The sequence below is a fragment of the Natator depressus genome, chromosome 11 (genome assembly GCF_965152275.1).
Source record: "Natator depressus isolate rNatDep1 chromosome 11, rNatDep2.hap1, whole genome shotgun sequence".
Taxonomy (NCBI): domain Eukaryota; kingdom Metazoa; phylum Chordata; order Testudines; family Cheloniidae; genus Natator; species Natator depressus.
Genome location: NC_134244.1, coordinates 50,954,828 through 50,972,008, shown reverse-complemented (window position 1 = coordinate 50,972,008; position 17,181 = coordinate 50,954,828). Strand labels below are relative to the sequence as shown.

Genomic DNA, 17,181 nt, shown 5'->3' with positions numbered 1-17,181 from the left:
AGTTTGGGGCGGGCAGAGACAAACTTGTCTTTAATGACAGTATATTGACAGTTGTGATTTAGCATTTTTTCTTACACTAGTGATTTTATGACCTGATTTCTCTGAAGTGATAGCTCTCTTTTGTAGTACACAGTAGGTTCTTCTCAGAAGTGGCCATGCGAGGGTGAGAATATTAAAATGTAGCATTATACCTTCCTCATATTGAGTGTCATTGACTCCACTCTTGTCTTGGGTTTTTTTATTTGGGGAAGGAGAATGAAGCCTGGCATGTTACGTATTACTTTGGAGCTCAGCACATCATTTGGGTACTTGGTGTTTAGATATCACAGTGATAGGCACTTCAGAAATATGACAGATTGATAGCTTTTCCATTGACTAGAACCTTGTTACAGAAATAGTGTCGTTGATTTCAGTGGGGCTACTCACCGAGCTAAGGTGTACCACTCAGCATGAGTGACAGGATCGGAAAGAGGCCCTTGAATATTTGTCACTACAAAAGAACATTTTGAAGGCACAGTAGCCAGTTGGAGGACAAGGATTTTGTAAGAAAATAAACTGAACTCCAAAACCCTATTGAACATCAGATTATTAATAATGATTTATGATATTTTTGCATAGGGTGCTCCTGGTAATCGTGGCTTTCCAGGTTCTGATGGCTTGCCTGGACCAAAGGTAAGCTGATTTGGGCCCTTTTCCTCCCTTTCATGCATAAAAAATATATGCAAAAGAAGATTGTAACTGAAAAGATAGGGACGCTGTGGGAAGTGAGGAGATCTGCTGAATGTTTGGAGGCAGGGCCAAAGGAAATGCCAAATGACAGTGGGTCAAGTCTTCCAAACATGCTGAGACCAGGGTTCTAAGCAAAAAACATTGCTCTTCCTCTGAGTCTCAGGCCTTCCACTCTCCTTTTATGTCTCCAGCTTGATGCTCTCATGCTTGCATCATGATGTGTAAAAGCCACTGAGCAGTAACTACTTACATTACATTTTACAGTGTCTATTAAGTTAGTATTTGGAGAGGGAAGCATTCCTTGTAAAATAGCTTTCTTGACATCTCCACTGAGAAGCCAGACCGATCCCCTTGTGTGTTGCCTAACAACCATATTGCTTACTGACAAGTGACACAAAGATGTTTTAGTTTATTAGGTCCATCGATTATTACGTTCTAGATAGAAGTGCAAGAATTCTGAATTCCTTATGTTAATTAACTCTATACAAGAGACCATCTCTAAATAATATTAAGGATTTGGTTCAGAATACTTTGAAACTCCAGTTTTCAAAAATATCGATAGATGCTCTTGATGGAAGATGTATGTTTTGCATTTACTTTCTCTTACTCTATTACATCTAACGTCTGACTAATGGTATTTTGATATCTTTTCCAGGGATCTCAAGGGGAGCGTGGTCCAGCAGGTTCTTCAGGCCCTAAAGGAAGCCAGGGAGATCCTGGGCGCACTGGTGAACCTGGCCTCCCAGGTGCCAGGGTAAGGAAATTATAAAAACAACATCATGTCATGAATTTGTATAGCACCTTCCATTCCTGAGGATGGCAATGTACTTTATAGGCAAACTGTTATACAAGCTTTGTTTATAGAAACCAAATACAGGGATCACTTCTTCCACCACTCTAATGCCTTCACCTTTGGAAGAGAAATATGAAACCTGATCTTGAGTTCAATGGTTCTGCTCATGTGCAAAGTGAGTCACATGAGTATTTGCAGGATCAGAGCCCAAGGACCTGGTTCTGTTCCCCTTGAAGTCAAAGGCAAGAGTCCCATTAACTTCAAAGGGAGCAAGGTCTAGCGCTAAATTAGACATAGACAATGCAGTCCAGAGGAATGTAGGTATGTAAAATACGAGGTGTGCAGAAAACATAGGTTGAAAGTCAAATCTTTGTTACATTGATTAATTGTTTTTAATGTATTTGTGTAGTGTATGGTGAGCTGTCATTGAAAGATCCTGCAGAAGAAATGTTTGAGGAGGTTTTGGAATGTCCCATACAAGGAAAAAAAGGAAATTCCAAGAATAAGGAGTGGAATGGAAGAATGGTTGAGAGTGGGAGAAATAAAGGAGATGAACTGGTGGGACGCTTGGGAGGAGTGTAGACAACAAATGGGAGAGTGAATAGGAGGAAACAAGAGCAGAGATGCAATTAAAAATGAAATTCTGCAGAAACTTTGAAGATGAGGCTGAGGAGCTTGACTTTGATGCAGTAGGGTAAGGGGAAGCCCCTGGAGGGACTCAGAGAGGAGAATAACATGGTCTAGTTAAATGACTTTTCATTGGTCATACCATCTGACTGAAAAATATTGCAGTGTGATGTTTCGTTACTGAGCACACTTTCTGAACTCATTTACAATCCTTGCCATATTTTAGGATCATGTACACAGGTTATATCAATTGTTATGTTATCCTATTTTTTTAGGGTCTCACAGGAAATCCAGGTGTTCAGGGTCCTGAAGGAAAACTTGGTCCTTTGGTAAGTAGTTTGTGACTGGGAGTGAGGAGGATCTATATAATTATTGGTCCCTTCAATTGACACTGCACTCATTTGAAATTCTGCTCTCCTTGAAATTAGCCTTTTACTAATCCATGATTTCATAGTCTCTCAAGGTGCATAGGTCCTTCTAAATGCAGGCAATTGGAAGGCATTTAACATCTAAATGAGCCCGTGCAAATCATTTTCATTAGGCTTTATGTATGTTACAGTATATACTGAGAGTTGGCTATCCCAAGGAATTTAAACATTTGTGAGCTCAGGTTTGTTGGAAAGAAATATTTTTTACGTAATTCCAATAATTACTAGCTATCTCCAATGAGTCTGTCTATAATTGCATTGAAGACGTTTGAAAGCTAGAATTGTCTCTTTGAAATATACTTCAAAGACATTTTTAATGGAACATCCACAATGGGAAAAATAAAAGAAAGAAGAAATAAAGTAGAATATATAAATATTGTTCAGGTACTATTATGACTGTAAGTGAATAACAATACAAATGCTAAAGGTTAGAACATTTTAATATTTGAAAGGCTAGGTTAACATTGGATTAACCAACCTGAAAATGAAAAATTCTAGCACTGAGTTTCACTGTTGGATACACTAGAGTTCAAGTATCAGAGGGGTAGCCGTGTTAGTCTGGATCTGTAAAAGCGGCAAAGAGTCCTGTGGCACCTTACAGACTAACAGACGTATTGGAGCATAAGCTTTCGTGGGTGAATACCCACTTCGTCAGATGCATGTAGTGGAAATTTCTAGAGGCAGGTATAAATACCTGCCCACTACATGCATCTGACGAAGTGGGTATTCACCCACGAAAGCTTATTCTCCAATATGTCTGTTAGTCTATAAGGTGCCACAGGACTCTTTGCCGCTTTTACTAGAGTTCAAGTAATCCATTTTGCGATACTCTTGTACAAGTCCTCTTTCCTGTCTGTTCCTTCCTTTTCATAGATGACTATCAGGCAAACAGCACAGAGCCAGCCAATTATTGAGCACTAACAGAATAGACCTATTCAGTACTTCGATACCATTTTAAGGCAATCATTCCCTCAATATAGCCTAAGGGTCCAATCCAGCTCCTATTAAAATAAAGTGAAAGACTTCTGTTGCCTTCATTAGGCTCTGGATCAGGCCCTGATAGAAGTGGGAGTTAGCTTTTTATTGGTGAACAAAAGTTTATGGGAATACAGTGAAGAATATTCATAATGTGATGTAATAAATGGTTTATATTTCTAGGGTGCGCCAGGAGAAGATGGACGTCCAGGCCCAGCAGGCTCAATAGGAATCAGAGGTCAACCAGGCAGCATGGGCCTTCCTGGGCCAAAAGGCAGCAGCGTGAGTACAGTGTCTGCTAATTGGTATCTAATTATCTAGCTTGCCTTAGTTTCAGAGCTAAATATATTTTTAGATGGATGAAAATATTGGGTAATTATAGCAACTTTCCCCACAAATTAGGGTGATCCTGGAAAACCTGGAGAAGCGGGTAATGCTGGCGTCCCAGGGCAGAGAGTGAGTATCATTGTTATTCTTTATATTGATTACACAAAAATATGTTTATTTGTCCTGTGTGCACTATACAATTCCTCTTTATTTGTTGTTTCACTGTAGGGTGTTCCTGGCAAAGATGGTGAAGTTGGTCCTTCTGGTCCTGTTGGTCCACCTGTGAGTCAGTTTTGCAATATACAGGATTATCTGTCTGTCTTCTTATATTGTACCCATCATTGTACTTTCTGAGCAGTCCCCAAGAGTAAAAGTGACAGTAAAAGTGTTTTTCTTTATTGATTTAGAGACCATTGCCATTGTGCACTGATTTTTGCCAAATAAAGTCAAAATTCATTCTGTTGCTCTTTAAAGCAATCTGTAAATTGTTGATTTATTTTTAATTTCAGCTTCATTAAGGTCGAATCAGTTTAACATTATCCCTAGAAAAAATACAAGGGTTTTGTAAAGTCTACATATTCTCATCCTTTTGCCTTTCTTCCCCAGTAGTGCTGTATATATTTCTTAAATAAACTCTTACATTGAAAAGAGAGAATATTTGAACTTATGTTGTACCCCTCCCACCTTTTTCCCCTCACCTTATGCTCTATTTTGGATAATTGATTCTGCCACCCATACTCGTCTTACTGTATTAATGAAAAATTACCACTTAGCTAGTCGTATTGGTTCTAATGGGACTACTTGTTCAGTAAGGTACTGTTTGCTGTGAGTAAGAGTGGCGGAATCTGGCCCTGGATTAATTTAATGTCGAATATTTAATTACTTTATCAAATAAAAATAATGGTCTGAATAACAACACACCATTAGAGTTCAAATTCCAGATGAAACATTACTCGAATAATCTGTCCAGCTGTTTAGCTGCATGTGTCAAAGAGAGTTAAGAGAGTTTTTGAATTTGTTTTTTTCAAATATGTAAACACCTTCAGATTTTTATTAACCTCCTGAGAAAGGACTATATGTTAACATTTTCTGCTGTTTTCTTCAGTGCTAGAAAGACATGTGTATACAGCATATTACAATTGAATTCTGTGTATTTTCTCCAGCTGCTTTTCTGTTGTTGAAATGTTGATTAATGAGCCTCGCAAGTGAAAAATGGCTACAAAGAAAAATGTATTGTACTCTTCAAGTAAATATGAAAAAATATCTATTTATCTATCTATCCATCTATCAGTTTACATTTGCATAGGCTTCCAGTTGTCTTGTTTAACACCTGTTGATTCCAAAGACACAAATATATTACAAATATACAAAAAATATACAATTTCAAGAATCAATTTTCTATTATGTACACTAAAAGAGGTATATATCTCTATTAAAATTTCTACTACCACGCATTTTAAAAATTGCAAGGGACAAAATTCTCAGCTAATGTAAATAGATGCAGCTGTCTTGAGTCCAGTGGAACTGAGTTCATTTATAGCAGCAGTTAATTGAGCTCAGGATCTTAGAAAGGTACTATCTGGTCTTGACTAAATTTCATTTTTCAATTGAAATGGTATAAGTAATAGTAATAATAATAATAATAATAAGAAGAAGAAGAAAAAAGTAGGAAACGTAATCTTTTCCCGTGAGTACAATCAGGCAGAGAACATGTAGGTGGAATCTGGCCATGTCCCTACATTGTGCAGTTTTTTTTCTTTTGTCTAGGGTCTAGCAGGAGAAAGAGGAGAACAAGGCCCTCCAGGTCCTACAGGCTTTCAGGTATGTGTAACATGAGTTCTTTTACATAAATAAATCACACCCCCTTTTTTTCCTTGTAATCTACAGAAATTTGATAAAGTTATGTTAAGCAAAGGTCTTCAGAATTTCTCAGACTAATTAGCACATCTCATGCACTATCAGCAGCTACATTATTAGCTATATTAGTTTTTGTTAAAAATGGTTAAATACCATTTCTGTATGCCATGGATCATTGGCACCCAAGGAGCCTACTTAGGTTTGTCGGAATTGAAGATTTTCAAAGCCAACTGGTATCCAAGAGTTGAACAAATCAGTGGCTTTGATAGTCAAACCACTACCTCTTTGTATAGAAAGGTCTTATACATCTGCACCGTACACTCCTATTACATGTATAAATAAAGAGATGCTGTCCTCTCCTTTTATTATGGAGGGAAACAGTTTGATGCTTGGTTTCAGAGTAGCAGCCGTGTCAGTCTGTATTCGCAAAAAGAAAAGGAGGACTTGTGGCACCTTAGAGACTAACCAATTTATTTGAGCATAAGCTTTCGTGAGCTACAGCAGCGCTCACGAAAGCTTATGCTCAAATAAATTGGTTAGTCTCTAAGGTGCCACAAGTACTCATTTTCAGTTTGATGCTTGTGTATCTGTACTTATCTAATTACTTCTGTTGGGATCTTTGAAGACATGATCCAGTGTATATATGAAGACACAGGTCTTATTCTTGGTGTCCTATTTAAATTCTTCCACATACACAATGACCTTTCAATTTATTTTCTTTCAGGGTTTGCCTGGGCCACCAGGTCCTCCAGGGGAGGCAGGAAAACCTGGAGATCAGGTAACTTCTTTTGTAACTTAGTGAGTGTTTGCCAAGTTTTTCTTGCTTAATAAAATGATTTTACCTTCTTCTCCTATTTGATGTATTCACTTTCCAGTCCTCCAGGGGCTAGGTTCTCCCACTCTGACACATAATGAGTAATATCCGCAAACGTCTGTGATGACTACTGATTGAATAAGATCCTACTCAGCATGAGTAATGGTAGCAGAATCTGGTCCTCTGACTGCATTAGATTATCTCTGTTCAGCATGGAAAATCTGCATTCAGAACCAGCCATTGACATTCAGACTGCTTAGAACTACTGGAATGAAAATGTTATCCTCTTGTTTTCTATACCTACCAGCATGTAATATATAACGTTTTCCTTCCAACTTGTCTTTCTTTTCTCACCAGGGCGTTCCTGGAGATCCTGGAGCTGGAGGTCCATTAGGTCCAAGAGTAAGTATTTTCCCCAAGTATTGGCCATTCCTAGCAAGCCTCTCAGGTTCCCTTATGATGCTGATACACTGGGCAATCTTGAAACATATAATTTAGCACATTTGTGCCTCAGTTTGTCTGTTAGTAAAATGATTATAAAAATATATCCATTTTTACCCACAGTTGGTGCTATGCAGCTAATCAATAACAATATGCTCGTAGTCCTCAGTATTCTTGTGAAGCTCTGTTAAATAATGTTTGTAATGCATTTTGAGATCTTTGGATGGAAGGCACTCTATGCTGCATATGTACTTATTATAGTACTGTACCATTTTATGCACCTCAGAAGAGTCTTTTATTATGGCTAAAAGAATATACATGGGTTTGTTGTTTGTTCAGCTCAGCATAAGCCATTTCTGAGCAGAAGCTCTCTAGTGCAATAGTACCGCATGTGTAATTGATTTGTTTCTGCCGAATGGATCTGCGTACGGCCGGATATTTCACATATAACTGTTTTATAGGGAGAACGTGGCAATCCAGGGGAGAGAGGAGAACCAGGGGCAGCAGGACTTCAGGGTGAAAAGGGTATGGCTGGAGGTCACGGTCCTGATGGTCCAAAGGTAAATTACACAGGAAATGTGTATTCATTTAGTGATTTTATTTAAGATTTTGTTCAGCTGCAATGTTCTCAAGAGAGAGGCATCTTGTTTTCCTGAAGGCTCCAGGAGGACAATAGCCTTGCAATGTTAATCAAAGATATTCCAGTAGAATAACACTAATATAAAGAAGGACACTAAAATATTGTTGAGAAATCAGAATTTTCATTCAGTGTATACAGACAAAGCTCCTTAAAATACAGGACTAAACATTTCTTAAAACTACCAGTGTGATTTGCCTGTTTCAGTAGAACAGTATGAAACCATTTATGTAATATAGCACACTTTGTTCGGAGAATCTTGCCTATTTACAGTAAGTAACTGGGCAGCCCATATTGTTGCTATGGATACTTTGTGCTGCTCCACCAACACAGAGTAGCCCTGAGGCTGGTGTAGTTGGCCAGGAGAGAATCCCTTGGTAGTATAGAGCTGCCATAGCAGACCCTGTACCACCATGTTCTTTACAGAGGACATAAGGGGCACAGCTTGGAGGAAAGAGAGCACAACCAGGACATCTCTGCCCTGGACAATCCCCAAGTCCGATAATTGGCCATTGGTAACTAGTGTAATGAATACTGATCTTATTTATTCCATGGAACCTGTCCACCATACAAGGATTCAGTTTGAGAAGGTTGCCTAGAGCCACTTCAGCATCCCTCCTACGTCCCACACTCCCACAGCCCCATCCATTCATGCAACCAAGATTCATGACTAGTTTTTTCAAAACATGGGTGATAAATTCTAAAATCATTTAATAATTCAGCTCTGCAACTTTGTTTCCTGAAAAATGTTTGGATATGAACAAGAAAGAAGTTTAAGAGAAAATTGTTACTTGCAGGTGTCCTCCAGAGGCATACTCATAAGCACAGATGGTTCTTCACTCTAAAGACAAAGAGACCTCAACTTAATAGGAAGTAATTTGTTTTTTATTCATTTCAGGGTAGTCCAGGCCCCACTGGGACTCCTGGTGATCCAGGTCCTCCAGGTCTTCAGGGTATGCCTGGAGAAAGAGGTATTGCTGGAACTCCTGGTCCCAAGGGTGACAGAGTAAGTCTGTTTATCATTGCTCCTTTAAATACTACACAGAAGTACATCTCTCTTGATAATTCTGTAGTTGCACTGATATATAAATGACTTGGACTTTCTGGATACTCTCCATAGGGTGGTGTAGGGGAGAAAGGCTCTGAAGGTACAGCTGGCAATGATGGTGCAAGAGTAAGTAAACCCATTGCTCCTCTTAGAAATAGCTCCAAGTAATGGAGATCCTAAGCAAGATAGTGTTTCTCAACTCCAAAAACAAACTATATTCAGCATCTAGATAATATGGGTTATCAATTAGTTCCAGGAATTTAGAATATATGTTTGGAATGGAGAGGTGAGAACAGATCTTATGTCATCTTATCTTATCAGGAGTGTCTTCCCCACTGAAAGATACTGCAGAAAGGCAAGACACAGTTTAGAAAGATTAGGGACCTATTTTTACCCTTGACAATACCTATGCAACAACTTTTGAAATCAGTGAGACTTGTGCATGCCGGTCTTTTTTTTAACTAGTTTTGCTCATTAATATATTTACACATACAAATAGAACTATCATTTACAGAGTGCAAAAATGCATGATATTTAAGCATGAGTACATTTCAAAATTGAGATGCAGTAGCAAATAGGAAATTCATGCTAGTTCCATCATGCAGTCTGAAAGGTGTAGGCCTTAGAAAATTAAAACATAGTTAAAGTCCTTAGATATATAATAATAAATAATTGTTAAAAAGGCACTCATACAGTTTTAAGCAAGCGGCAGACACCACTGATGTGGTTGACTTAAGGTACTCGCTCTACACACACACACACACACACACACGCATCACACATAATTGGAAAGCTTATTATATCTACTTTAAGATGCAATATGATGTGGAGCTCTCACATGGTGCTGTCACCATAGAAATGGGGAAAAACAATGATACCATCAAAACATTTAAATGACTGCTTTGAAATATTTGCGTTCTTTTCTATTAGTTTCATGACTCTATGTACTATTTCAAGACATAAAATTGGATTTCTTTGTGACCTCAAAGCATCACAACAGCAATCTAAAGGGTAAAACAAAATCTAATAATAAATTTGTACAGATATCATTTGAATGTAATAGTGCTGTTGACATTTCTACTCAACATCAGTATCATCAGCTTGTTCCTCAGTGTGATCTCTGTCCAGAGTGCGTGGATTACTACAGTCTTCGTTGTGTTGGGATGTACACAGTTCTGTGCAGGGAAGATTGTTACGACTACCAGACCCTGTTGATTGTGCAGCAACTGCTGCTGAATCAAATAAGGTCTTGTAGAAGCTCAGATGCCATGGGCCCTTGAAGAATACAGGGAGTAGTTTATCATTCAATTTTTCCACCATGTTGCAATGGCGATCCAATATCCAATTTACCTATGTGCAGAGACTTCCAAATCTTTGTTTGCCACTATGCTCTTTTGTCATGGTCTTCAAAACTTTCCTTGCATAGTGGGAGTTTGGCCGGTGACTTGTCCTTTTTGATGGGTAGGCCCAAGCAATTCAGGTCTCTGTGGGTCTCTTTTTCTTTCTTGCTCTGATCATGCAACACTGCTGCAAACTTCCTTATTGCGGAAATGGTGGCTTGTTCATCACTTTCTCCCAGTTTGGCAAGGTCTCTGAAGCAGTAAGTTCCCTTTGTTTTAACAACATTAAACACAGATTTCCCCCCCCAATATCATTAACAGGGATGACACAGAGTCACTCCCTGTTAATGCATGTACAGCAGGAAGTATGTTGCAGAAGTCAGGAGTAAGTGTGTCACAAATTGCATGCAGAGGCCTGATGTGACGCTTGTCAATTGTGTTGGTAATGAGGCCTGTTTCAATCCACGCTATGTATGTGTTCCACTTTTAGAAAATAGTGCACAGCAAGGACCAAGACATCTGTATCACGTGACTTAATTACTAGCGTTCAGAAGCATCCTTGTGTCTGCTTCCTCTTGAGTACTATACAAGTCTTGGGCTTCTTCAACACTTCTATTGGTGATGGACTTTGGTACTTCTCCGCTGAAAAAGCCTCCACCAAGAGGGAGTGTTTGTGTTGGGTCTGCTCCCTAGGTGCAATTTGAATCATATATTCATAGATGAATTTTACAAGTGATTGATTAAATGGATGCTACATTTAGAAACTTTTTCCATACGGGCACAGGGCATCCACCAGTTACCTGGTATTTCTTGCATTCAATCATGGAGCCTGTCCAGCACTGGCTTTCTACAGTTTTCACAGAGTTACTGTTGTCATATCTGTCAAATACTTTAATTACAGATGTAGCTTTATCAAATCCTTTTAGGACCTGCCTCAAGTAGTCAGCAGCTGATTCACTGAATTTGTGGAAATTGTCTCAAGCCATCATTTGTATGACAGTCCAGCCATGCAAAGCACAGTTGAATTACTTACCTGCAAGCATTTGATCTGCAGTACAAGCTGCATACACATGAGATTCAACAAGGTCTAGCAACCCTACATCTCCACAAAAATTCCCAATACATGCAACAAAACAGCAAAGGGTATGTATTATATTGGTGCCACGTTCATTTGGAGAGTCCATTTCACTTGCTGAGCAACAGCATAGAGCTGCCGACTTTTGATCTGAGTGGCATGCTGCTCTCCTAGAACAGCTGGTATTTCCTTTCATTTGATGATTGTAATATAGATTGTGGCCATGTCAGGTAGTTTGGCATCCACAATAGGTGCCTGTGGAACTGTCATGTAGATGCTTTTCATGTAGATGCTTTGGTGCAAGCTTGTGATTGAAACTGGTCCAACGTTGAATGTTAACTATATCAACATCATCAAGGCAGTAGTTTTCAAAGACACCAGGAGAGATCTTTGACAGCATTCAGTTGTAGGTGATGAGTTAATTTTCTCAAGTACTTTTTCATGGATGTGTTCTAGGTATTTCAAATGCTGCACACTGCATAAGAGACTCTGATTGTTCATGGAGAGTAAATGACTTTTCTTTTCCATGCTTGTGCGTTATTTCTTGTGATGCTGGACTATCTGCAGACTGTTCTTGAAATACCACATTTGCCATGGAATGGAAGGTATTATTTTCATCAGTAGTCTCTATGCTGATGTCTATATTATCATCTCCTTCATGGATGAGGTTTGCACCAGCATGAAGTGGTACAATTCTATTTGGAATGAACTCACCTCCTTGGTGTCTTTCTACTTCCGTTTTTGCAGCACTAGTGATGAGCTGCCTCAGCTCATCATAACTGATACAGAATCCATGAGGATGTAGTGTGTCAATTCAATTGCAAGACCCAAACTCATGGTGCAGCTGTGCAGGAAGGCTTATGTGTAAAGGTGTGATAATTTTGGAACTTCTGAATACATGTGCTCCTCATTTGAGAGGCCCCTTTGAATGTCTTCTGAAGGATAATACCCATTGCTTGCTGAATGATATGTCTCTTTATTTATTAACCAAAGGACAAATTCCTGGGGCACAGAAGTAGTTGATCTCTGTAAACTGCAATCACCTGGCTTTGGATAATATATTCTGAGGCTTTCATTTTGGCTATTTCAGACTGAAGGATTGAAGCGGCATTATACAAAACCACTTGTTCGTTTGAAAGCTGTTCATCAGAGCCACTCGTCTCAGGGACATCCACAAAACATTTGGGCGACTTAAGTTTCTGCTTCAGATTACTAGCAGCTTGGATAGCATCAGCTAATGTTACTGCACTTCATAGAACAATGGCAGACTTGCCTTGTCCGTGCTGTGCATGGAATGAAATTACAGAACCATAGTGTTTTTCTAATCTTGCCTGTAATTTGCTCCTGGAATAGCCTGCAGTTTCTACATCTAAGGGAAGTAAGGCTTTACATCTTTCTGTAGCAGCTAGGACAGGAGAAGAGCCTTCTTGTTGTACATACGATCATTGTCTATCTCTTCAATCAGCTGATAAAATGCTGTTATAAGGTGACTGTATTGTTGCAGTGTAACTAGATGGTTCTGCTTTAAGATTTATTTTACTCAAGTCGGAAGACAGGCATTTCTGAAAGCAAGCCATTTGATAGAGTATTGGTGGCATATCATCTAAACTAGAAAACTCATCCAGGAGCCCCCAATACAGTTTATCTCTCCTCGCTTCTGTTGCCGGAAACACAGAATTCTGTCCAGCATGGGTGGCTTTTGACAATTTTGCATTGTTTTGATTTTCTTGACAAATAACAATTTTTTCTACATTTATAGAGTCTTTTTCTCCATGACGTAAGCGTTAAAGGGCTTATATCCTCCATGTCATCATATACTGTAACTTCCCAGTAGAGGTAACATTCCCAAAGTATATTGTTAGCATTACCACTACCACCATTTTTCATTTTGTACTAGTATACAGACCGTGCTAAATTAGATATCAATTAGATTTATATGTTAGTATCAAAATTGCCATTTTTGTTTAGGGAGCCACTTTGACTGGAGCCCAGTATTAAGCTGTGTGTTGTCATCTCTAATACAGATCTGTGCATAAGTGTCACTGAATTAAATGTCAGGTTTCAGAGTAACAGCCGTGTTAGTCTGTATTCGCAAAAAGAAAAGGAGTGTTTGTGGCACCTTAGAGACTAACCAATTTATTTGAGCATGAGCTTTCGTGAGCTATAGCTCACTTCATCCGATGAAGCTGTAGCTCACGAAAGCTTATGCTCAAATAAATTGGTTAGTCTCTAAGGTGCCACAAGTCCTCCTTTTCTTTTTACTGAATTAAATCTGGTTTTAGAATATTTCAAAGCCTGGTACTGCATGCATAGGCAATTGCCTACCATGCAGACTAGATGCTACATTGTATGTACAAAAGCTTACAGCTGGAGAATCTTTACATTAGGAATTTACGTACAGTTTTGTATCTACTCACTAAGCAATACGAGCCGTGGGCATGCAATCTATTGCTACTGGTGCGCAACCTTCAGTGTGAGACTGATCTGGTCAGCAAATTTCAGTTGAAAATATAGAAAACTGGTATAAACACTTGTGAGATACTTTGACAATTAAGAATATGTAGTGTGAAAACATTTTATGTTAGTATATTGCAAAATGTTGATATTCTGCCACATGTTAAACAGATTCATCATTTCTGAAAAAAGATACCTGCCCATACAAAACCAATAAAAATATTTTTATACATTGTCATTTGGTAGCTTTGGCCAATAAAAGCCACATTACAGTGTTGAAATGATCTTAAACAGTAAAAACTATCGTCATAGTGATGTTGTAGTGTTTCTGGAACTGTGCAAAAAATGACATTTTCTCATTTTGGGTTCCATTGTTTCACCTTGTCTACAGGCTTATGACATCATTTGACAGCTCCATTTCATATCTTATCTAAACATACACACAATAAGCTTTCAAATGATATATGATGTGTTTTTTGTATTGTTTGAGTACATTAAACTCCAAAAGTAGGGCCCTTTTTGGGGAATTGCTGCACGCCTATTTGGGGCAGTGATCAAGTAAGTGTGAGTATGATGAACTAACTTCTAGATCCTTCTGCTGAAACACTTTTGCAGATAGCCTGTCAGTGGAGCATTGACAGTGATCAAATAGCTTTTCATTTTTAAATTTTCAGTGTACTTATGTATCACGTGACACAGATAGCAGTGAAGCATTGTGGTATAGGGAGTTTTTATTACAGACAAATAATTTGACATTCTGCTTCCAGTGAAGGAAAATCATAATTGGTGTATTTAAGTATTCATAAAGGATATCTGGCTATTGTTGCAGGGTCATTAAATGTAGGTAATAGATTGGTCGGGGTGGAGAAATAGCTTGAAATCAATTATCCTACATGTCATACAAAAGGGAAAAAGGACATTTTTCAGGAGAGGTTGGTTGATAGGAATGAATGAGTCTTCATAAGTAATGGCTTTTTTTTCTTTAAAGAGTTAAGCACTTGGTAACAAGGAAGTGCAGCGGTCTGGCTGGCCTCTGTGCAAATGAGACAAAAGGTCTTTCTTCATGTCCTCCTGAAAAGAGAAAATAAAGAAAGGACTTTTTGATCATTAGGCCTTCTTCATAAATACTATGTGAAGGAAAAAAATAAAGTCAGTCCAGAAAGAGCAGGGTTTTTAAGTGTGGACTGTATGGCTATGAAACGGAAGACAGTAGGTGTGTCTCAAAGAACAGGGTTACTTAGGCTGCAAGTACTAAATTAAAGCAAAGACCAAACAGAATTTCAAGGGTGAAGGGGAGGAATTTCAAGAATGCAAAAATGCAGAAGGAAACATTAAAATAAAATAAGTCTTGACCCCGGGAATTCTGAATCTTTACTCTTCTCACTGAAACATCTCCTATTGTTGTGTTCAACAGGGTCTTCCAGGTCCAATCGGTCCAATGGGTCCAGCAGGTCCCACTGGTGAAAAGGTAATAGGATTTTTATACAGAGCTAGTTGGCATTTGAATTCTCCTAATAAAACCACATGTTATTTTTGTGTTTGCTGCTATTCTGTTAAGTTATTTTGGAAATAACAACCTGTTAACTTTATTTAAAGGGTGAACCTGGTCCTCGAGGCTTAGTTGGCCCCCCAGGCTCCCGTGGAAATCCTGTGAGTAAACATCTCTGTCTTCTTCATACCCAGTGTTACCAAATCTCATTATGGGGCTGATATTTAACAGCATTTGTCATTGTTCATTGAATGCGGTCTCTAGTTATTTCTCTTTCCTGCTTTTATTCTTTCATCTTCTCCTCCTCTTTTCCTTGCACCCTTCAAAATACCAAATGGCTCTTCAGACATAACCTGCAGTTCTTGCCTTGCTACCGTGAACCCATAAAACTAACTGCAGCTGCAGACATTCAGATCTCATTCATCTGGTCATAGATGTCAGGGTAACCTGACAACAGAGCTACTATAGCTTTTCTTAAATCTGAAAACCTTGTGCCATATGCTCATTATTTTAATTACATGAGCCTTTTTTTAAAGCATACCCCTAACATTTTACTATATTTATGTATGTTAAGGAGGAGGAGGGATGAAAAGAAGTATAATAATTCCAATTACGTCATATTGTCCATTTCAGCATATTTCAGAGCTGGGGTTATTTTTGATTATCTGGGCATTATGGTCCCAGTCTCAGGGTCTGGCCATGGAGGTGTCACTGCAAAGGGGGTACCTTTGCACTCCCCAGTCCCTGATCCTGCTGGGCGTTAATTCAGCCCCTACCTTAAATTATAGCACATCATTACAAGTGTAAATTAGAGCAATCATTACACCACCTGGGGAGTGCTGGCAGTCAGCAACATTCAGGCACTCCCCTTCTCCCTTAGCCACACATAGTAAGGAATCCTCAGCTGTGTGCTTATGGTACTTTACAGCCCCTTTGGCTCCATAATTTTGGAATCACATGGGTAATGAAACTAACATCTATTTTTATTCCAATCTAACCAAATGGAATAATAGATCACATAAAATGTATACATTAGGCCAAATTCTGCTATCAATTACACAACAACAGAGAGCTGAATTTGGCCTACTGAGTTATTTAGTTACATGTGTACCTCAACTGGCTATTTTGTTAGTTTTAGAAGGATGTATTTCCAAAGGTATTTTACTTAGCCTTCCTAGTTATACCACATGACTCTTCTTAAAAACCCAGTTGTGCGATTATAGTTAATATAGTATGTATGTCATTATAATTATAACAGGAAATTGTTTACATCCATTCTTCTGCACTTCTGTATAGGTTATACTCCATCCAACAAGCCTTTTATACCATAACCAGAAACATAACCATTCTTAATTTCTTCACCAGGGTTCCCGTGGTGAAAATGGCCCAACTGGTGCTGTTGGTTTTGCTGGTCCTCCGGTATGTGTCGTATGATTCTAATCCATTTCCTTTCATCATAAACTACATTTAAATGCTGCTTAATCACTCTTGTTTAATGGATTCTAAACCATTTGGAAGTATTTCTGGAACAAAGTCAGATTTCTGTTTCAAAAAGAACTCTTCCTTCCCCCCCACCGATTATTTCATATAAAATAGTGAGAGATTAAATACCCCAGACAGTTGAAAATTATTTTGCTGACAAGATTATATCATTGTTAACTAGATTACATGTATTTTTAATGTATGAAAATGTTTCCTTTGAGATTAAAAAAGGAAAACCACAGAGTGTCATCCACTGAAAGGTAGTAGAGACGTGCAGTGGAGTTTGTGATACATGAGGAAATTGGCAAGGGTGTTCATGAAAATAATTGGGAGATCTGAGAGTGCAACAACCTTTCCCACGAGTCTGACACTGGCTCCTAGTGAGTTTCAGGGCACTTGGGAAATGGCCCCTTTCCTCCAAACAATGTATTGAACTTCCAGCAGAGAGAGGTAGGCATCTACTTCCCTTGGAAAAGAGGCAATAAAACAGGTAGTGAGAGTTTAATCCCTTAAATCTTTAGACATGTATGACATGGAGATGAAGACTGAAGAGAAATCCTAAGGTTTTAAGAAAAGAGAGAAATATAAACTAGGTTAGAAAAGTTTTTTATGGAATATGGTTAACTGACTCCACAAAATTTCACATAAAACACTTCTGACCCAGT

General features: G+C 38.5%; 1 protein-coding gene across 1 annotated transcript in view; it reads left to right on the top strand.

Annotated features, from left to right (window-relative positions):
* The window catches only part of COL5A2 (collagen type V alpha 2 chain), a 79,907-nt gene that overhangs the window by 35,794 nt on the left and 26,932 nt on the right, over positions 1–17,181 (top strand). Inside the window, exons 19-33 of the mRNA XM_074967762.1 lie at positions 619–672; positions 1,385–1,483; positions 2,425–2,478; positions 3,736–3,834; positions 3,955–4,008; positions 4,108–4,161; positions 5,647–5,700; positions 6,461–6,514; positions 6,908–6,952; positions 7,453–7,551; positions 8,527–8,634; positions 8,749–8,802; positions 14,960–15,013; positions 15,142–15,195; positions 16,400–16,453. Of these exons, the coding sequence (XP_074823863.1) occupies positions 619–672; positions 1,385–1,483; positions 2,425–2,478; positions 3,736–3,834; positions 3,955–4,008; positions 4,108–4,161; positions 5,647–5,700; positions 6,461–6,514; positions 6,908–6,952; positions 7,453–7,551; positions 8,527–8,634; positions 8,749–8,802; positions 14,960–15,013; positions 15,142–15,195; positions 16,400–16,453 (990 nt within the window). The remainder of the gene's footprint in view (positions 1–618; positions 673–1,384; positions 1,484–2,424; positions 2,479–3,735; positions 3,835–3,954; positions 4,009–4,107; positions 4,162–5,646; positions 5,701–6,460; positions 6,515–6,907; positions 6,953–7,452; positions 7,552–8,526; positions 8,635–8,748; positions 8,803–14,959; positions 15,014–15,141; positions 15,196–16,399; positions 16,454–17,181) is intronic.